Below are 21,459 nucleotides of genomic sequence, written 5' to 3'. Positions count from 1 at the left end.
TCCATGATCAACGTCACTCACTGGAATGGCTGTTTCCTTTTTATTTTTAAAAGAGGAACCTACACTGTCACATCGTAATCACCATGGTTTACTTTAGGGTTCACTCTTGGTATTGTGCCTTCTATGAGTTTGGACAAACATATGATGACATGTGTTAATCGTTATATTATCATAAATGGTATTTTTCACTGCCCTAAAAATTCTCCGTGCTCTTCCTGTTCATCTCTCCCCGTGGCCCCTCTGGCAACTACTGCTCTTTTTCCTGTCTCCATAGTTTTGCCTTTTCCAGAATGTTGTAGAGTTGGAATCATACAGCATGTAGTCTTTTCAAATTGGCTTCTTTCATTTAGTAATAGGCACTTACCATTAAAAAAAAAAAACACTCTCAAGAGCCAAACACAGTGCTGGGACATACAGTAGGAGCTCAATTAAAAGTCGGTGGTCTGTGTTGGTCACAACATATCAATTCTAGCACCTCCAGGTGCCTCTGGACCCCATGGTCTGTCTCCCCTTGGATGGCATCAATTTATTGGCTATATTTAGAATTAAGTTTCAGGTCTGGGCATGGAAAGTTTGAGATGGTGAGTTGTCATTGCAGAGGAAGTAGGTCCATTGTTAGGTTTTTATAAAACCTCACTTGACTTCTCTGGTGTCATTTACAAAAAGAAACAAAGCAAAAGGTCTCATGATAAGAAAGGGTAGTAAACTTTGCACTTTCTGAGGCTGACTTCAAAATCAGTGAGGAAATAAAAAAATCACCCCACCTAAAAATATTTTAGGGCCCACGTCATTAAAATAACTGACTCTCTATTTTAGTAGAACCTAGTTATAAGAAAATGCAGCGTTTTCTCACTTCCCCGGGTCTGCACGGATCTGAATGGTAATGCAGGATCTCGGTCTGGAAGCACAGGGGACCTGGTGCGGAGATCCTACCTGTGAAGTCTTGGAGGAGGCTGTGCATGCTGGCCAGGCCTTTCCAGCTGAAAATGATTCATTTTAATTACCTTCCTGGACGCTCCGTTACCTGAGCATATGGTCCTTAAGAAGTCAGCTTCCCCAGACTGTCTGCGAGCATGGGCAGTGGTCAGGGACCTGGTTCTGACACTGCTGACCAGCCTTGGAGAGCGAACGCTCAAGAAGGTGCTTATTAAAGTGCCAGCAGGTGCGGCCAAGGTCCCCCTTCCTGTGACTCCCTCACCCCGCTTGTGCCAGGTGTTTTATAAGAGCCTTTTTCTTCATTAAATGGCATTCATTAAGCACGTCCTTACACCTGGCACAGAAGCTGTGTGTCACAGATGACTTCTTCCCAGTGGTGTTTTGCAGGAATAAAGTGGAATTTCGTTGAGCTGTTTGCCGTGTTTCTTTTCCCCCACCCACCTTAACTCAATCACTGTGGCTTTTGCATAGTACATTCCTCCTCCATCCCTACCCCCATTCTGTGACTTTCTTTTGCACGCATTATATCTGGTCCTTGTCCCCTAGCAGCCACATTAGCACCGAGTGCCGTGCAGGGCGTTTCTGTAGACCCTAGCTCTTGCAGAATTCTCCTGTTGTCTGCCATCGTTGTTTTCTGATAAAAGGGAAAATAATTTCTCATTGAAAAAATTAACATAAAATGTATGACAAGCAAGGGGAAGAAGTCTTTGCTCTGACCTCAGACGGTGATTTGTGTCATCTACACCATAGGCATCATCCTGCCCCCGGTCCTGCCGTGAGCCCAGGGCCATCGCTGCTCTGAGAAGGCACGTCCTTCCAGGTCATTTTCGTCCTGGAGCATATGTGTATCTGTTGCCCATAGGAACATGTCATTCTTGTGGTGGTTTTCGTATATGTCATTCTGCAATTGGTTTTCATTTTGTTCCCTTTTATTTCGACCTAACAACCATGTCTTTGAGATCTGACCACGTTGATGTTAGTATAAAAACGCCCAGCTCATTCCGTCTCCTTGGTCTGTCCCATTAGCGTCGTATGAACACTTTCCCAGTTCCCTGCTCTTACAGACCCCACCCCGAGGATCCAGCTTCTGCCTCTTGCTGTAGCCAAGATCACTCTCCCCACACAACTTGCGCCCGAGTTCCTCACTCAGCATCATGTCATAAGCACCGTTCCCCAGTTTCACCCAGAAAACCTGTAAACATCATTTTAAGTCTGTAAAGTATTCTGACATCTTATAATGTTATTTCCAGTTTTTGAGTAGAGCATCATGACTCAGAGCTGAATTTTGTAATTTGCCCCATGAGGGTTCAGATCCAAGCTGTGCCCCCTCAGGCCAGCTGCTGAACCTTTCTGAGACCTTCTGTCTGGTAGGGATGATCTCAGCGCCTAGTTGTAGGATTCAAGCAGGATCACATGATGCCTGTGCAGGGTAAGCCCTGCGAAAATGTCAGTGAACGTTATTTTACTGTTTTTATTCTAAGTAAGTCATCTCTCATGTTTCAGATTGTTTCCTCAGGCTAGGTTTCCAGAGGGAGAGAATAAACTCTGGTCTTTTTGTCCCATTACTTCCCCATTCTTAGGTCTTAATTTTGAATCACCTGGAGCATGTTTTAATGTATTTCTTTCAGGGAAAGGGACATGATCTTCTTTGTTGTCATGTTCACATATAAAAGACAACCTGGGATTCAGAAATGTTTCATCTGTTCACCATTCTTTCCCTTCCTAACTCTGTGGCTCCCTAGCCTTCAGCGTGTCATGTAACAGGAAAGGTGTGAGGTCACCATCAGTGTTTGCTGGGATTCATCATGGGTCTCTGTTTACTGCTCTTTCTGGAATACTGTGAACCCCATTGGCTTCTTTATCTAGGTCGTTTTTTCTAAGATCAGGAAAGTGTTTTCAGCTTTGCTGAAATATACTAGGTGCACAAATAAGTGCACATATTTAAAGTATAATTTGATGAGCTTTGACATAGATATACACCTGTGACACCATCACCAAAATCAGGATCGTGAATATATCCACCACCCCCAAAAGTTTCTCTGTGCTCCTTTGTACTATATCCTCTCTTCTCAGCCAGCAACAGATCTTCTTTCTAACCCTATAGGTTAGTTTGCATTTTCTAGAATTTTATACAAATGGAATCATACCATGTGGATTCTTTTTTGTCTTTATTATTTTACTTAGCATCATCAACCTGAGATTATCCATCTTACAGGTATCACTAGTTCCTTTTTGATTGCTGAGTAGTATCCATCATATGGCTGGACCACAACATGTTTATCCAGTCACTTGTTAGTGGACATTTGGCTTGTTCTTAGTTTTTTTCAGTTTTACATATAAAGCTGCCCAGTACATGTGTGTTGGAATCTTTGTAAAGACATATGCTTTGGCTTCTCTTGAGTGAAAATCTATCCATATAATGGCTGTCTTGTACCACAGGGTACGTTGAAGTTTTTAAGAAACTGCAGACTGTTTTCTGAAGTGGTTATACCATTTACATTCCTACTAACAGCACATAGGAGTTCTAATTGCTCCTTATCTTTGTCTACAGTTGGAATTGTTGGTCTATATAAGTTTTGTCATTCTAAAAGATGTGTAGTCATGTCTCATTGCAGAGAAGGCAATGGCACCTCACTTCAGTACTCTTGCTTGGAAAATCCCATGGACAGGGGAGCCTGGTAGGCTGCAGTCCATGGGGTCACTGGATCGGACACGACCGAGCGACTTCATTTTCACTTTTCACTTTCATGCCTTGGAGAAGGAAATAGCAACCAACTCCAGTGTTCTTGCCTGGAGAATCCCAGGGACGGGGGAGCCTGGTGGGCTGCCGTCTATGGGGTTGCACAGAGTCGGACACGACTGAAGCGACTTAGCAGCAGCAGCACGTCTCATTGTGGTTTCAACCTGCATTTCCCTTGTAACTCACTAGTGATGCTGAACATTTTTTCATGTACTGATTAACCATTTGTGTACTTTCTTTAGTGAAATGTCTGTTTAAATCATCTGGTCTTTTTAGAACTGGCTTGTTAGTCTTCTATTAGGCTGTAAGAGTTCTACATATATCCTAGTTATAAGTCAGATGTGTGTTTGCAAATATTTTCTTTAAGTCTTTAGCTTGCCTTTCAATTTCTGTAATAGCACCTTCTGAATAACAAGAGTTTTAAGTATTGGTGAAGTTCTATATATCAACTGAAAATAGTTTGTGCTTTTTTGTGTCCTGTGTAAGAAGTCTTTGCCAAGCCTAAGTTCACAAAGATTTTCTCCTGTCTTGTCTTTGACAAGAGGTCACTCTACTGCCTGGACTTAATAATTTACACCTTTCTCTTTTCTGGAATGGTTCTGTGAATCTCTTGGGTTATTGTATGTATGTGTGTGGTGTGAGGTAAGTGCCAAGGTTCTTTTTTTTTTTTTTTCTTTGCATGTGGCTATCCAATTGTTCCAGCACCATTTGCTGAAAACATTTCTGTTTCCCCACTGAATTGTCTTGGCACCTTTGTTGAAAATCAATTGATCATATATGTGTAGGTCTGTTTTTGGACTCCTCATCTGCTCTATTGATCTGTATGTCTATGTTTATGCCAATACCACACTGTCTTGATTACTGCAGCTTTACACTAAGTCTTGAAGTTACATAGTTTTGAAATCAAGATTTATTTAGCTCTGAGTCTCTTTATTGATTTTTCTTGGAATGTTGGAAGCCCTATTGGTTGGTTGGTTTTTAATCAGGCAAGCTTTCAACACTTTTTTTTTTTTTGCTTGTCACTTTTAATTGTTCTGATTTCTTTCTAACACCTAGAATGTTTAGGTTGGTCTTTGTTCTCCATATTTATCATATTTTTCGTCATCATGATCATCTTTGTTTTCTTTCTTTCTCTGCATTCTGGAAACTCATGAAAGGGGGGCAGGGGTTTATCCATGATGCTGCTGATTTCGTTTTAAGGGATTTTATTTCCATATTATTTCTAATGCAGATAGCTTTTTCTACATCCTACAGTAGAGATTTTTTTCCCAGAGGTAATGTTCTTTTTCTCTTGTTGTGTGACACTTTGCTTTACAGGCCCTCACAAGGAGATGTAGTTGTAGATTGGGTATTGGCCAAAGGGTAGGCTGTGTGCTTGCCTCCTTCCTTCCCCGCATCTCTCCTGGGCACTCATTATTTGAATGATTCATCTCCCGAATCTTCACTACCTTTCTGTATTCTCGTTAGCTTTTGTAGACCCTTGGTGACCAGAGGCTAGCTGGAGCTATCACTGGCCCTACAAGTCATGTAGTCCTGGTATGTTTTTAAGATATGTATCATTTCATCCTCCTCGTTTGAAATTTTTTTCGTTCTTTTAAGTATTTTCAACTAACAATTCTTTATGCCAGTGAAAGTGAGTACGCCAATGGTAGTTCTCGTTCTGGAGGGGATTGTTGTTGTTGTTCAGTCTCTCAGTTGTGTCCAACTCTTTGCAACCCTCTGGACTGCAGCACGCCAGGCTTCCCTGTCCCTCTCTATCTCCCAGGGTTTGCTCAAAATTATGTCCATTGGGGGAAATGTTTAAAAATCTAGAGTAGCCTGTCATTCTGACTCGGGAGGCTTATGTCTGGGGAACATTCTGACCCAGAGGTCGTACAACCAGACCTCTGCCTCCGCCCCACTGGCCGGATGTCGAGTCTTCTGCAGAGGCATGGTTAACACATTATCCCCAATTAGTTGTTTTCAAACCTTTTGGTCTAGGACTTTTGTTTGTTTGTTTTGATGTGGACCATTTTTAAAGCTTATTGAATTTGTTACAATATTGCTTCTGTTGTTTATGTTCTGGGGTTTTTTTTTTTTGGCCTTGAGGCATGTGGAATCTTGGCTCCTCGATGAGGGATCAGACCTGCACCCCCTGCATTGGAAGGTGAAGAAGTCTTAACCATTGGGCCGCCAAGGAGGTCCCAAGGTCTTAAAAACTGAGGCTTCCATCTTGCTGGGGAAAAACGAATTGAGGATTAAGACTAACTTTTGTCTGTGTAGGTTATATTTATCTATATTTATTGTTGTCATTATTTAGTTGCTATGTCATGTCCGACTCTTTTGCGACCCCATGCACTGTAGCCCACCAGGCTCCTCTGTCCATGGGATTCTCCAGGCAAGAATACTGGAGTGAGTTGCCATTTCCTTCTCCAGGGGATCTTCCCGACCCAGGGATCGAACCTGCATCTCCTGCATTGCAGGCAGATTCTTTACCACTGAGTCACCAGAGAAGCCTTGTCTATATTTACCTTATAAAAATTAAAATTCAGAAAAATGTAAAACATGAGACTACCTATGCAAACATCAGAGTGATGACAGCCTCATGAGTCACACAGCTTCTGGAAGTTTTTTCTGCCTACTTGTGAGGATGGAGAAGGAAATAGCACCCCACTCCGGTACTCTTGCCTGAAAATCCCACGGATGGAGGAGCCTGGTAGGCTACAGTCCAAGGGCTCGCAAAGAATCGGACACGACTGAGCAACTTCACTTTCACTTTCACTTTGTGAGGATGAGCAGGGAAAAGCTCGGTGATGTCCTATTATTATGAAAGTAACGGTGACCCGGTGGACTCCCTGAGTCTGAGGAGCCCCTGGAGGTCCCCAGAGCACTCTCGGAAAACTGCTGCCAGAAGGTAGTCTTACTTTAAAATACAGCCAGAAAACAATGGCAGTTGTGATTTTAACACCACAGAGTGCAGTGGTTGCCAGGGTGAGTGTAGTGGGTGGGATATAAAAGTAGCATCCATCTCTAACCACGAGGCCGCCTCTGCTGTTCCAGCAGCCGCCAGCCCCTTGGCGCTGCCCCCTGACGGTCTGAGAGGAGAGGCAGGCATCGTGGCTGCCTGGGTAGGGCCATCTTCATCACATGTGGCCACTGGGTTCAGAAGATTAATAGCAACATTTTAAAAATTCACACAGACCTGGAATCAGCACAAGAAAATACAGATTTAAATTAACAAGGAAAAAGCAGAATCCCATCAAAGGAAATAAATCGTACTGGCAACTATTGTCACATAATAAAATGTATTCTATAACTGAAGGGCTTTTATATGGAGCTGTCTGCGGCTTAGTGGCCATGTTAATTGAATAAGGTGCCAAAGACTGACTTGGGGGAGAAAAATGAAATTTCCCTCAGCCTCTATTTAGCAGGAGCTGTTGTCGGCAGCATGTGCGATGCTGACCTATTTGTTACAGAACAGCCAGGGCCCCTGCAGACAGACATGATGGCTCTCAGGGTGTGCCCGATCTCCTCTGGGCTGTCCTGGGGGCAGGGGCCAGGGCGGAGAGCTTGGTAAAGCTCTCCTAGGATTCAAGGGCTGTTCTAGTTGTAATTCTCCAGTGACTGAACAGATTTGGAATCATGATCCATCATTTGAGTCAAGAGGCAGAAATTGTTGGCCTCTAATGGTCAATGCCTTATGCCAGTGGAGATGATAGGTGCCCCCCGAGATAGAGCCAGTTTCATGAGTTCTAGGGTTTACTTCTCCTTGGTCTGCTGGTAATCTTTATGAACGTGCTTAAAATCTAAAATATCCTCTTCTAGACCAACACAGAGTGGTGTCTGGAGGGATCACAGAGTGATCAACAACGTTGAAATGACTCCAGTGAAACTGGGGTCCATGGGGGCCCCAGCCAGCATCGTGTTCACCTGAGCGTTTAGTGCCATGATCTACTGAAGTGCCTGGCTCTTTCTTTCTTTCCTCCTCCAGTAACCCCTAGTGTCATGAGTCAGGCATTCCTTCAATCTCATTAGACAATCAGGTTATGGGAAATAAGCCAAAGAGTGTTGGGTTAACTGATTACAATTCCAAGTGTAAAAATAAGGATTTTATATTTTTTCTCAGTAGATGGCTATGATAATGGGCATGGGCCCAGGCTATTAGTCTTCTAAAATATTTCAAGTGACTAAAACATTTTATCAGATGGCTGTACAATAATTTTTTAAGTAGTCCCCTATTTGATCTTTAATTTGACTCAAGTTTTTTGGCTTTGTAAGCAGTGCCATGATGAATGTAATTCTTGTTTGCGTAAAAATATTCATGAAGCAGAAATAGTCACGTTTTCCAAACTATTAACCAACCCAGCCCCAGGGATGAAAAGACGAGTGGGAAGCTCTCCCCAGTGATCTCTAATTGCAGGTCAGAGTCGGATTCATTCATTCTTTCAGCAGCATTGGTTGATCTTGTAGGTTCTCCCTAATGTTTTTTTAAATGCCCGCTGTGTGCCGGCCGCTGTTGTAGACATTGCGGATGTGGTAGAAAGCACCACCAAGATCATATTCTGGTGGCATATGAACAAATTGACAGTCCTATAGAGCTGGAAGCGCTGTGCAGAAAGGGGGAGGTGATGAGGGGAGAGCCACAAGGAGAGGTGGGGCGGGGGGCTTCCCCAGCAGTGCCTCATACAGGAGGAAACAGCAAGTGCAAAGCCCCAGTGCGGTAATGAGAGTGGGGAGGGGAGGACCAAAGGCATTGGGTGAGGCTGCAGGATGTAAGTGCTGGGATCACCACCAAGACCAGGGCAGAGAGAAGGGATGGGCCAGAACTGGAGAACTGGCCAGGCCTCGCGACCATGCGTGGAGCTGGGCTCAGATTTCCTTCTAGTGCAGAGGGAAGGTACAGATACACTGTCATAGTCCTGTACTGAGGCCCTCATGAAAGTGTTAGTCGCTCAGTCGTGTCCAACTCTTTGCAACCCCATGGACTGTAGCCTCCCACCCCCACCCCAGGCTCCTCTATCCATGGGATGCTCCAGGCAAGAATACTGGAGTGGGTAGCCATGCTCTTCACCACGGGATCTTCCCAACCCAGGGATTGAACCCAGGTCTCCCATATTGCAGGCAGACTCTTTACCCTCTGAGCCACCAGGGGAGCCCCGAGGCCCTCTTGAGTGGGACTTAATGCCAGGGAAGCAGGAAGGGGAAGAATCAAGATAGGAGTTGTGCTCCCATGTGCTCAACGCATCCTGGTTCTGTGCTGTCGGCTCTGCCTGCATCTGTGCACTGGGAGGCAGCCCGTCCGTGCTGAAGGGCACCCAGCTCCGGCTGCTGGCGCTGGGATTTGAACCTATGTCGGCTCGACGTTGGGGTCAGTAGTCTTCACCACCACACCTGCTCTGCCTTCCCAGGTAGATGGTTGGGCCATTGGTTGTCCATGTCTGTATGTAGCTCTTCCCTTGTTACCGTGTTAGACTGACTGTGACCAGTCGTCAGGGTCACTGAGCTAGCAGGTGGCAGAGAGGTTCAGTCCCCGGCACCATGGCTTTCCCAGGTAGACCCCAGTTTCCTGGTTGAGTGATATCAGCCTGTGTACAGATGGTGAACATGGTCCATCAGAGTGACTCTGAGATGCTGATGGTGACCCCCAGGGGACTCGTAGACCCACCTTTTCATGAATTCTAGCTCACTCTCTGTCAGCTTTGCCTTGGAGGGCCTATAAGTGATTGTTGCTACCTAAAAAGCTTGCTGAGAGGATCAGGCAGGTGATGTCCATGGAGGAAGCCAGCCCAGTGCCTGGCAGGTGGGCTCCCACCAGACACTGAGGATTTAAGACTCTCGTTGTGCTCTGAGGTTCAGCTGACCACTGGGCTAGTCCTGCCCGTCCTCACTTCCAGGCTGATCTGACACTGAGCCCCTGGGTCACTCCTCTTCCGTGCGATTTAAACCACGGGTGCCCTGTCCCCTCAGCCTGAACTGTCCACTCTCATTAACAGGAGGCCCTGATGTGCCTTTGTGGCCTCCTGTCCCCATGTCCCTTCCTCCCCGTGTCGAGTAACCAGAGAAGTGATGATGCCAAAGCAGCTGTTTGTTGTGTGGGGTCTCCTCCCTTCAGCCCTCTCTGGCCAGGGGTCTTCCCACTCCTCAGACTGCTGCCCTACACCCCCCTCTCCCCCGCGTCTTCAGCCACCAGAGCTGAAGCTTTTGGTGACTTGACTTCAGTTGGACAGATTCCTGTTGACCAGTTAGCCTCTAAAAGAGTCAGGCCTGTGACTTGAATTCTCTTGGAATTTCCCACCTAACTGCATCAGCCCCACGTTGTCTGTCTGTCTGTCTGTCGTATAGTGATCAGAACCTTTTCTTTCTTTTTCTTCCCTTTTTTTGTGAATTCCTTGTCACTGCCACCACTGACTTCTTACGTCTGACCTGTTTTCCTCTGTAGTGTTGGGGAGTAGGGTGTGTGGTGTCGTGGGTCTCCTAGAGACCCGCGAGTCTAACTGAGCACGCCCACAGGCAGAAATGCAAAAGTAGAGGCAACAGCAGCTCCTGTCCAAAAAGACCCAGGGTTTTAGTGGAGTCAGTTTGGCATTCTTAATTGTTCAGTGATCGTCTGCCCTGGGGAAGAACCTGTTCTAGAAAATGGGGTACCAACTTGATGAGAGTTTGCCCTGCCCTTGAGGTGTCTTGGGACAACCGAAGTGAGAGGACATACAGGCACCCAGTCCTGTCCGGGACAAGCCCATGAAGGGTTTTTACCAAACGAGGATGCTCAGATGGAGTCTCGAAGGACCAACAGGAGTTTGGAGAGGAGGCAAGGAGGAAATGGAGACCATAGGAGGAGGGAGCAGGGTGGATGAAGGATCAGGCCAAGGCAGACCCAGAGAATCACAAGACTTTCATGCTTCCTGGTGGAGGGCGGAGGGACAGGAGTGTCTGGAGAGATGGCTGGTGTGTGAGGATGGCTCAAACCAGGGCACAGGTGCCCGTTAGGCTGCCCAGGGAAAGTGCGTGGAGTGAGAAGAGAGCTGAACCAGAACCCTTGCCAACAGCAGCCCCCATAAAGTGGAGGAGGAGCCAGGAAGGGCCATCTGCGAGGGAGAAAGAGAACCAGGTCCCAGGGTGGGGGCAGAGGGGACAGCCTGCAGGGTGGGGGCAGAGGGGACAGCCTGCAGGGTGGGGTCAGCCAGTTAAAATCTGATGCCATCGAAAGGCAGGCAAGTTTGGATGGGGAAGTCGAGAGGCAGGCAAGTTTGGATGGGGAAGTTCTCGTGGATGGGGCAGCTGTGGAGCCAGGCAGCTTGATTCTCTGACCAACACTTCTTAAGTTCTGTGGGCAAGAGGATCCCCCTGGAACTGCGGTTAGAGGATCACAGCAGGAGATTTGCGTGGGAAGCATTGAGTCTGCACACAGTAGGTGCCACATAACAGCTTGCAGTTCCATGATAATCCTCATCAAGATTGGCTGCTCTGTTCCTGTCTACAGTACATCTCAGTTTTTTCCCCCCTCACTTTCCCACAGGGAGGTAATCTTTTAAAGTTGTTAATTGGAGCTTATCCCTTCTCAGCTTAAAAAACCCTTCAGGGTAAAGTCAGAACTTGTATGGGGCCGTGGCCCAGAAGCTTTCTCTTCAGCCGGGTCCCCCACCGTCCCCCAGGCCTTCAGGCCCTAGCCACCCCCACCTCCTTCCAAGCCCCCCGCCTCAGCCAGACCTCCTGCTGCTTAGGAGTTACCCCAGAGCCCCTCCTCGTCCCCATCCCCAGCTCCCAGCGGGAACAACACTTCCTGGGGGAGCGCGGAGAGTCTTCCCGCTTGCCCCACGTCAGTCACGGCTCCTATAACCTGGTGGACGTCTTCCTGTCCCCTGCTACAGGGTTCGGTTTAGTTCAATCACTCAGTCGTGTCCAACTCTTTGCGACCCCATGGACTGCAGCACGCCAGGCCTCCCTGTCCATCACCAGCTCCTGGAGTTTACTCAAACTCATGTCCATTGAGTCGGTGAGGCCATCCAACCATCTCGTCCTCTGTTGTCCCCTTCTCCTCCCGCCTTTGATCTTTCCCAGCATCAGGGTCTTTTCAAATGAGTCAGCTCTTCGCATCAGGTGGCCAAAGCATTGGAGTTTCAGCTTCAGCATCAGTCCTTCCAATGAATATTCAGGACTGATTTCCTTTAGGATGGACTGGTTGGATCTCCTTGCAGTCCAAGGGACTCTCAAGAGTCTTCTCCAACACCACAGTTCAAAAGCATCAATTCTTCGGCGCTCAGCTTTCTTTATAGTCCAACTCTCACATCCATACATGACTACTGGAAAAACCATAGCCTTGACTAGACGGACCTTTGTTGGCAAAGTAATGTCTCTGCTTTTTAATATGCTGTCTAGGTTGGTCATAGCTTTTCTTCCAAGGAGCAAGTGCCTTTTAATTTCATGGCTACAGTCACCATCTGCAGGGGGGGAGCTCTGCAAAAGCAGGGCCCTGCCCGTTCTGCCACCCTGTGTCCCTCCTCCCCAGGTCTGGATTGACTGGGCCAGGGCGCCCTTGGCCGTCTCTGACAGCCGTCTGGGTGGTCTGGCTCTGTCTTCTCAGCCAAGGAGGAGTCCCCCACCCCCCCACCCTGTGCTGTCACCCAGGTTGGCCTGTCATCTGAGGTTCCGCCAACACCCTGCCTCCTCTGCGAGGCTCCCGGAGCGCTGCTGCACCGTGCCGGCATTTTGTGTCCTTAGTTAGGTGGGGCATACCTTCTTAGGGCTTTCGGGGCTCAGCGGTCTCAGGGCATGGCAGCGCTGAGGCTCAGTTCTTGCCTGGCTCCTGGAAAAGCCGTCGGGGCACAGTGGGTGCAGTGCCGGCAGGTGGGGGCACGCCAGCTGCACGAGTGTGCGGCCAGCGCATCGCACAGGCCCCCGTTCCGGAGGGCCCCACACTGGGTTCAAGGCTCTGCTGTCGCCATCTTGAAATGCTTAAAGATATTCGACCCAGGTCCCCACGTTTTCACTCTACACCAGGCCAGGTTCCTGCCTTGCAGGGCCAGTATGCAGAGCCAGGAGAGAACCTGGGGGTCTGCAGACCCCAGGGCCCCTGCTCAGGGCCGGCAGGCCCTCTCCGCAGGGCCGCCTGTCGTTGTTTTAGCTCTTCTCAACCACAACCACAGTCAGTAATTTATTCTTCTGTTTGCTCAGCTCTGCTGACTGAGTGCAGCGGTCGGAGGCATCGATCACCTGCTTCAACCCTCTGCAGCTCTCCTCCCCCTCCCAGGGTTCCCAAACCAACCCATCCTCAGAGTCACTGCTGGCCTGGTTCCAGAGATTTCTGAGCTGCACCCCACCCAGGCCTCTGAACAGACTCCCCAGGTCAGGGAGCTGAGTCTGTGTTGTTAGCGAGCTCCCAGGTGCCTCGAGCACTTCCTCTGCACTCTGACGGGCGGAACAAAGTTCGAGAACCTTCATCCAAGTGGATAGATCAGTAGTGTGGCTTCTGGCGTCCTTTCCAGTCTGGCTGTGGCTTTGTTTCCCACCCTAGCCCTGCAGCAGAGTGGCTCCCTGCCTGCCCATATGTAGCTCCTGTCTCCTCTTGTAACCCACATCCAACTCAGAGGGGCTGTCACTGGAAGCCTTGCACCCCGGCTTTCAGGCTGAGTGCACAGATTTTATCCCCCTTGGAGCACATCTCCTGGTGCACCCCAGTTTGTTCCAGCCCCTCTGTCCCCTGTAGCTCCTTGTGGGAAGAGCTCACCTCGGCATCCCCCTTTCATCAGGAAGGAGCCGGCAGTGCGAGTTCACGGCACACGCATCCCAGCGCCCTGTGGACACTCCGCTCACATAATGTGTCACCGGTCCCCCCGCGCCCAGCAAGGCCCCACCGCCTACTCGAGCGGCCGGCCCGACGGCATCAGTGTTCACCATCAGGGCTACCTCACAGCTCAGCCACCTCACAGCCCTCGGCTCTCTTCCTGGCCCTGTGGGAACAGGCCCCGCCCAGAGAGCCTCCCTCCCTGAGCCATTCTAGAAGACTGCGCATTTGTTGTATGAAAAGGGCCGAAAAGGGCGGTGTGCAGAACATCATCTTCCTTTACGTGATCGGCACCCTCCGTCCCAGTCTCTCCCATTTTGGGAATGACTGTGTGACTAGAGCTCAGGCCGCTGAGCGAGTTCAAACTGGCTCCAGTCATACCATGAAGGGGTGATTGTGTCCCCCAGACCTGTTGAGTTTTAAATGTCTTTCCTATCATCGTCATCTTGTCTTCTCGGCATTCACTAAAAGGCAGCTGATAACCACACCAAATGGATTATGTGCTTTGAACGAGGACACACTTATGCTCTGGGCATTGTGAGCCTTAATGGTCAACATCTGCACCATAAAAGATGCACTGGGTCAATCAAAGGTGCTTTCTGAGCATCTACTGTGTGCTCCCACCTGAGGGGGACGTGTGCTGGTCACAGCAGTTCAGAGGAACATGCCGTTCTGATTCTCAGTGGGCCTCGTTTCCTGGGCTCACCTGGTAATAACCCCTAACACCTTACTTCACCAAGTGCTTCCTGGGACAGGCGTGGAAGCCACTAGATGCATAATGGGACCAAGACGACAGGACAAACCAAGGCTTGTGTTCAGAGCTGAGCATCCTGGTCCCCTTGGTGCACTTTGCCCCGTGAGCAGAGATCAGGGTTAAGTCACCCACCTCCTCCAGGCACCTGGGACATCACTTTAGGCTTGGGAAACCCTTTCTTCCTCTTGGATGTCCTTCCCCATGTGGAAAAGGTAGCCACTGATGTCCAGAAACTTCTCCATTCCTTGGGGCCCTCAAGCTGCTCGGGTAGACGGAGGCCTGCTGCTCTGTGCGCTGTGGGCTAATGGTGGCGCCTGTGCTTTCTGAGCCTCGGGGACTGCTCCATGCTGGCTGTAACCTCCTTTTTTCTCCTCTGTCTTCCTCAGGCACATCTCTCTCACGCTCCCCGCTACCTTCCGAGGCAGGAACAGCACTCGGGCTGACTATGAATACCAGCACTCCAATCTCTATGCCATCTCAGGTAGGTGGGCCACCGCCGAGGGCCAGCGAGCATGTCTGTGTCCCGGGCACCACCTCCCTCTGTGCGTCTCCTCGCTTCTAAAGGCACCTGTGCGTCTCACTGCTCTCTCTTCCCTTGCAAGGGGCCTGTTCCCCGCAGGGCCCAGGCCTCCCCTTTCCTCCGTGTCACCACAGCACTTAGCGAAGGGGCCAGATCCTCAGCATGTTTTGAAACTAATGATGAAAAACAGTGTGTGGGTTTCGCAAGCTTGAAGGGAGGTTTCCGGAGAATAGTGACCACATTGTTCACCTGCCAGGTCCAAGCCAGGCTCCCCACAGGGAGCGGGGACCGCGCAGACCCGAGGCCTGGTGCCGCCTGCCCTCCTGTCCACGTCTGTCCTCACCTCTCATTTCTCAAGACCAGGTTTGCGACCAGAGGGTACACGGGCAGCCCCCCCCCCCCGCCCCCCCAACCCCCGTCATATGAGTCTGTGATTTCTGAACTCGGCCTTGAAATGGATAGTGTTACCTTGGCAGGAACTTCATCAGTCCTAGTTTTCTTTTTCACCTTCACCCAGAGAGGGAAAAACTTACAAAGCCTTATTACAGAATTGAGATTCATTAGGTGGCGGGCCGTGCAGGTGACTTGCTAAGAGTTGAGGAACCCCACGAACTTGACTCCGATTATACAGGGGCTTCCAGTCGGGGGCCTTGGTGTATCAGGGGGAAATGGCACATCGGTGCCACTTACCAGCGCACGCCCCTAATGGTGAGTGACGTTTTGAATACGGGAACATGGCATTCATTCATGTACCATAATGAACCAGTTATTTGAAAGGTGATCTTTTTTTCTAAAACTTGCAACTTCAGGGTACTAAATAGATGAAATAGAACAATGGTATAATTCGTGTCAGTATTAGTTTTTCTTGTCATGATCGCTCCCTAATAGGTTTGGAAGGATAAGCAAAGGCCAGTTGTTCCATTTCTGGGTGGCACTCCTGCCGGGAAAGGGGAGTGACAGGGAGGTCCCCCCAGCCCTTGTCCTGGCCCCATGCCAGGAGCCGAGTCCCCAAGGGGTGCAGGCGCGTGTTGTGTGAGAGCAGCGTCTCCAGGGAGAATTTCTCCTGTGCTCTGGCTATTTCAGCAGAGTCGACAAGGAGCATAACAAGTGTGGAAAGATGACCTATTTTGTAGAAAAGCTGAATATTTCCCCAGATGCTTAGTGGCTGAGTGGTGCAAAACAGGCCTGTGAAATCCCGCTCCGAATGCACGTACAGGCAGCTCAACCAAAGCAGATGCCTTTTCCCCCCCTCCAGCTTGCAAATCTTTTTCCAGCCGCAGGGTCCGGCTGCCCCCACCTCACCTGGGTTCTCTGATTGCTTTCCCAGCTGTTGACGTTTCTGCAGAGAAGGGCCCACGGAGTGAAATCTCCTCTGGTTTGGCAGGAATGTTCCTGTCTGCCCCTGGACCACTGCTTCCTTGCCCCGCAGCTTTGATGAGGTGTTGTCTGGGTTCATTTCAGCTGTTAGTTTAGCAGTACCGAGGTAACAGCCTCAGGACACAGGGGAAGCCATTCAGGAACTTCCTGTTACATTTATGTAAGTGGCAGTCAATTGGATTTTATCTTCCAAACAGAGGTAGTTGAGGCCGCAGCCCACAGCAGCAGGCAGCTCAGGCCTCCTCAGCGGCTGCAGGCCCCAAATTGCTCCGCCAGGGTCCAGGACTGCTTCATTGTGAGGCTGCCAGGCGTGCCCCGCAGGGCCCGCTGGCTCCGTAAGGCCTGCAAGCTCAGCACTGGGCAACCATGGTGCAGCTGGGAAGCCTGCCCACCCGCCCGCCTACCAGCAGCCTGCCTGCGAGCCGATCTGGCTAGAGGGAAGCAGAGACACCCTCCCCTCCGTCCCCCCGCCCCCCGTTCCAACAGTGTTTGGCATCGAATGGCACGTCTCAGTTTGGTATTGCGAAGTTAAGGTTTCAAAGGTTTATTCCAGAAACAGTCAAGGCAATGGGTGCCCCAGGCCCAGCCCGTACCCAGTGCCTGCTGCCATGATGGCTGGTGCTCCGCTGGTAATGGATTGAACCGCCACACTTTTCTCCTTCCAAACCAGCCCTGCACACGTTTGCTGCAGACCTCAGGCCCTGAGCCTTTGGTACAAACTCCTGGTCTGCTCTGGTTCATCCTGAAAACACTTGATTACCGCTCCCTTCATTTGCAGTCCCTTCCTAAGATAAGTAGATTTCCAAACAAGGTAATTAGGAATTTGAAAAGCAGCCCACATTTCATTTGTACATATGGTTATTAAAGTAATATTTACTTTTGCATATTTTCCCAAGGGCGTACCTGTTACGATCTCCCCTCTGTACTTTCACTGAGACAGTTCATCTCTGTACTTTCACTGAGACAGTTCATCTGTGTCCTGCCTGCAAAGGGAGTGACACTGCTGGGGAATCTGGTGCGGACCGTGTGTAGCTCTGTCCCCAGCACACAGAGGTGCTCCTGAAACAGTTGTGGGAGAAAGAGAGGGAGGAAGAAAAGCTTTTAGCCCATGTCTACCTTGCCCAGGAATACCCCTTTATGACATCTCAGGGAGGTGATCATCCTAAATGCTGTTTGAGCCCTCCAGCAGCTGAGGCCACCACCTCCGAGCAGCCCAGCGCATCTCTGCGAGGTCCTCCTGTGTTCAGCCGTGCTGTCTCGCTGTACATTCATATCCCCCCAACCATTTGGAATACTACGCATCCCATCAGCGATGCGTGCCAACTATTCTCCACCATCCAGCCTGTGGGTAGCCCTCTCCTGCCCGCAGAATTGGGATGAGGAACTTCTACAGCCTCTGTGCTAAAATCCTGAGAAGCTTACTCCCTTTTCTGCCAGCTATTACCCTCATCAGAATGGCCACAAAGCACAACTTTGATCCTCACGCTTCCTCTTCCAGGAATTTCCTCTGGAAAATGCTTACAGATGTGCAAAAAAAGATTTATCCACAAGGGCGAGCACTGCTGCTTTTTAGATGTAATAACTCAAAAAAAAAGAGGTGGGGGGGTGGATATCCTAAATGTCTAAAACAAAGGCAAGTCAGTTAAATTATGAAACTTCCATACAGTGGCCTTAACTTCTCAAGCATCAAACAAATGTCTTATTTAGATACAAAGGTGTGCATGAATACTGCTAAGTGACAACCAGAGCATGCGGTGTGATCTCATTTTAAAGGATACATCCACAGGTCTGGAAACGCACACACCAAGACGTTCACAGTGGTTTTCACTGGGTTTGCCAGCTCTTCTTTTAGTTTCTTTGCAGTGTCTCACTTTTCTATGATAGCACATGTTACTCCCGTAATAAAAAATACAGGCTTGGGGTTAATTCGGCACACTCTTGCTTCCCACATGGCCACCATCTTTTCTGAGTGCTCACAAGCCTTCCTCTGAGTGCTTCACAAGGACTTCCCTGTGGCTCAGATGGTAAAGAGTCTGCCTGCAATTCGGGAGAACCTGGGTTCGATCCTTGGGTTGGAAAGATCCCCTGGAGAAGGGAGTGGTAACGCCCTCCAGTTTTCTTGCCTGGAGAATCCCATGCACAGAGGAGCCTGGTGGGTTACAGTCCATGGGATCGCTGAGTTGGACACGACTGAGCAACTAACACTTTCACTGACTTATTCTATGCTTTCAAATTCTAATGGAAATCACTTCCAGGCCACAGATCAATAGCTTCTTCTTCTCTCTTTTTGTGGACATGATTGATTTCTGTTGTCCCATCCCCTGGACCCTCCTGTCCGCTGATGTTCCTCAGAGATCACTGACCATCTTCTGCCTCTGCTGGCCCTCCAGTCACCAACTGAGCCCGAAAGCACCTGGACGTGCCTGCTGTCACCTCACCTTTCTTGCCCTCAAATCCCCCATCACCATGTTATTCACTCTCTAGGGTTTGAGGATGGTTTTCCTTGAAAGAGTAGATAAAATAAAATGGTGGGTGCCCGGTGTGGCCCACTCTGTAACCCGTGTATGTTAGGGTCGGCAAACCACTTTTAAAACTGGTTTCACTTGAGAAGGAGATGGCAACCCACTCCAGTGTTCTTGCCTGGAGCATCCCAGGGATGAGGGAACCTGGTGGGCTGCCGTCCAGGGGGTTGCACAGAGTCAGACACGACTGAAGCGGCTTAGCAGCAGCACTTGTGATCAATGGCAGCTGGCAGGCGCATGCTTTCCTGGCGGTGTTCTCACTGCTGTGTCTCCCTTGGCTAGATGCCCTTAAGGTCTTGTCCCCTGGGAAGACTCTCTTCAGGGCCATGTTGATTTCTCTAGATTCTGTCCCAGAGCCCCAGCTCCTAAGTTTCCTTGTCAGAACTTCTAGTGACTGTTAGTTTTCTTTTAAAGAACGTCTTCTTGCTCCTGAAAGTCTTCTATTTTGGTCCCAGGTGATGATGTCCTCCCTTTTGTTTTTCCCTTATCATTTTTTTTTTTTAGATTTTTAGATGTCTGATCACTTATTCATTTCTCTTCCACTTATTCCAGAAAGATTTAAGGTAGCTCTGAAAATGCATGTAGCAAAGTGAAAATGGAAGGGGAAAAGCAGGAGTGAATGAAATACAGGATAGCAGGGTAAGGTGCAGCCGTGGGTGAGGTTTTGCATGAAGGGTCGATTCCAGGTTTGGTCCTGAGTCAGCAGTCTTTTCGGAGAGGGCAGTGGCAACCCACTCCAGTGTTCTTGCCTGGAGAATCCCAGGGACAGCGGAGCCTGGTGGGCTGCCGTCCATGGGATCGCACAGAGTCAGACACGACTGAAGCGACTTAGCAGCAGCAGCAGCAACAGTCTTTTTATAGACAACATAGAAACAAGCCGGTTGTTGGGGAAGAATGTAACTATTCCTTTTATGAATTCTTCCTCACAGAGAGGGCCCTGTAAGGTGCTGGAAACAACAGAACGGCCGCTTTTCAGTGAGTTTGATAAGGCCAGGCTGTGACCTGCTCATATTTGAAACCCTAAATGTTTGGAGGTTAAATGCAAGGATTTCTTTCTTTTTTTTTTTTTAACTGCGCTGAGCCTTCATTGCTGCACACGGGCTTTCTCTAGTTGAGCGGGGCCGCTCTGGTTGCCGTGCAGGGGCTTCTCATTGCGGTGGCTTCTCCTGTTGCGGAGGACGGGCTCTAGGGCACGCAGGCTTCAGTCATTGTGGCGCAAGTGCCCAGGGGCTCCAAGGCACGTGGGATCTTCCCCGACCAGGGATCAAACCGGTGTCCCCTGCATTGGCAGGTGAGTTCTTAACCACTGGACCACCAGGGAAGCCTGAGTTAGATGTTTCTTAAGAAACATTCTTGTGCTGGGCGTCAGACCGGGGGCTGGAGACCTGGGGCACGTCAGGAAAGAGGAGCTCCCTGACATCCTGTCCACCCTGAGGGCTTCCTGTGCTGAGGGTCCCTGTAACGAGCAGCTCAGTTCATAGACCCCAGGATTGTTTTGTCTGACCTAGGAACGTCCCATCAGTCTCACGGCAGGTTTTACTTCACAGACAGGTGACCAGAGGTATGGGGAACAGCAAACGACACTGTAGCGTCCTTGTGTTTTTGTGGTGGTTGTAAACTGGTTCATAGCTCCACGTGAAGAACTTTTACCAAAGAACTTATTTTTCTCCCTTTTGAAAAAAATCAACATGGTCGTATAAAATAGTAAAATAAAGTAGGTGCATATTAAACCCAGCACGTAATAAAGCCAAAACTCTCAAACTCAGACAGCCCTGAGTTTCAGGGTGAGCCACACGCAGAAATGCGTGGAGGCCATGCGGTGCAGGGAAGTACTTTTTAGTGCCTGACATCTTCATCTGTCCATCAGCACCAGGCCGACCAGGTAATGTATTTTCCACGTCGTCACTTTTGAGAGTGAAAGGGGCATGGAGCGGCCCCAGGACAGAGCCTGAGAACCCGGAGCCGACCTGGCCGACTGGGGGTGCGGTCACCCTGCCTTGAGCTCTTCCGGGTTTTTCAGGTTTTTTTTTTTCCTTTTTGGTTTTCTTTTTGATTGCTGAAAGAGCCAGCTTATTGCCCTCCACAGCTGTTCCCTCTTAAAAACCAGTCCATTTTCAAGATGTTTGACATCAGGAAGCACGTGAGCATGGACAAGCCTGAGTCCATCAGCAGGCAGTGTAGCCATGACCCTCATTCAGAGAGAAGGGGGATTTTATCTGAAACACAGAACCCCATACCAGCTATGTGACTCTGACATCAGACCAGGAAAGCGCAAAGCAATTAAAAATAATTAATGATTTCTGAATATCAGCCTTCTCCATGCAGTTTTAATCTAGTCCTCATTTAAATTGGAAGATGGACATTTAATTATCAGTATTATGAAATTCATGATTTATATATTTCATCCAACTGGATAAAATTTCTGCTACCGGCTCTTCATCTTATTATGAAAAGAAAAAGAATCTGTGTGTTTTATAGTGTGATCTTTTAAAAACTCGTCTGTAGCATACCAAACAATTACGAATGTATTTTCCTTTCATTTTTAGTGATTGCAGTATTTCTGTCTTTTAATTAGGAGAAGAAAATCTCACCAGGAAAGCCAGAAATAAACTTGATACTTTAATGACCATAAAGCAATGCCAGGTGGGAAAATGACCAAAAGACTAAAACAATAGGGGGCATGAGAAATGAGAAATGCCGTTCTTTTCTGTGTAAGGTGTTCTGACCGACAGCTGTCCACGTGCCACGTTTATGCTGCAGAGTTTGCATGTGTTGTGTGTGTGTGTGTGTGTGTGTGTGTGTGTGTGTGTGTGTGTGGTTCCGCTTTCCCCATGTGTGTGGTTGAGTGCC

The 21,459-nt window shown here is 49.0% G+C and overlaps 1 protein-coding gene across 20 annotated transcripts in view; it reads left to right on the top strand.

Annotated features, from left to right (window-relative positions):
• The window catches only part of MVB12B (multivesicular body subunit 12B), a 483,962-nt gene that overhangs the window by 378,982 nt on the left and 83,521 nt on the right, over positions 1-21,459 (top strand). For 17 of the 20 annotated variants that reach the window (XR_014051736.1, XR_014051740.1, XR_014051739.1 and 14 more), the window contains one exon: positions 14,577-14,671. Coding sequence is in view for 16 of the 20 variants with exons in the window: in XM_081484011.1 (XP_081340137.1) it covers positions 14,577-14,671 (95 nt within the window). In the remaining 4 variants the exon portion in view is untranslated. Of the gene's footprint in view, positions 1-14,576; positions 14,672-21,184; positions 21,253-21,459 lie in introns of all 20 variants that reach the window. The other 3 variants (XR_014051738.1, XM_081484017.1, XM_081484016.1) reach the window with 1 other exon arrangement.

The sequence above is a fragment of the Giraffa tippelskirchi genome, chromosome 4 (assembly GCF_054371585.1).
Source record: "Giraffa tippelskirchi isolate mGirTip1 chromosome 4, T2T-mGirTip1v1.2.pri, whole genome shotgun sequence".
In the NCBI taxonomy this organism is placed as follows: Eukaryota; Metazoa; Chordata; class Mammalia; order Artiodactyla; family Giraffidae; genus Giraffa; species Giraffa tippelskirchi.
Note: the sequence above shows the minus strand (reverse complement) of the source record. Positions and strands in the feature narration are given on the sequence as shown.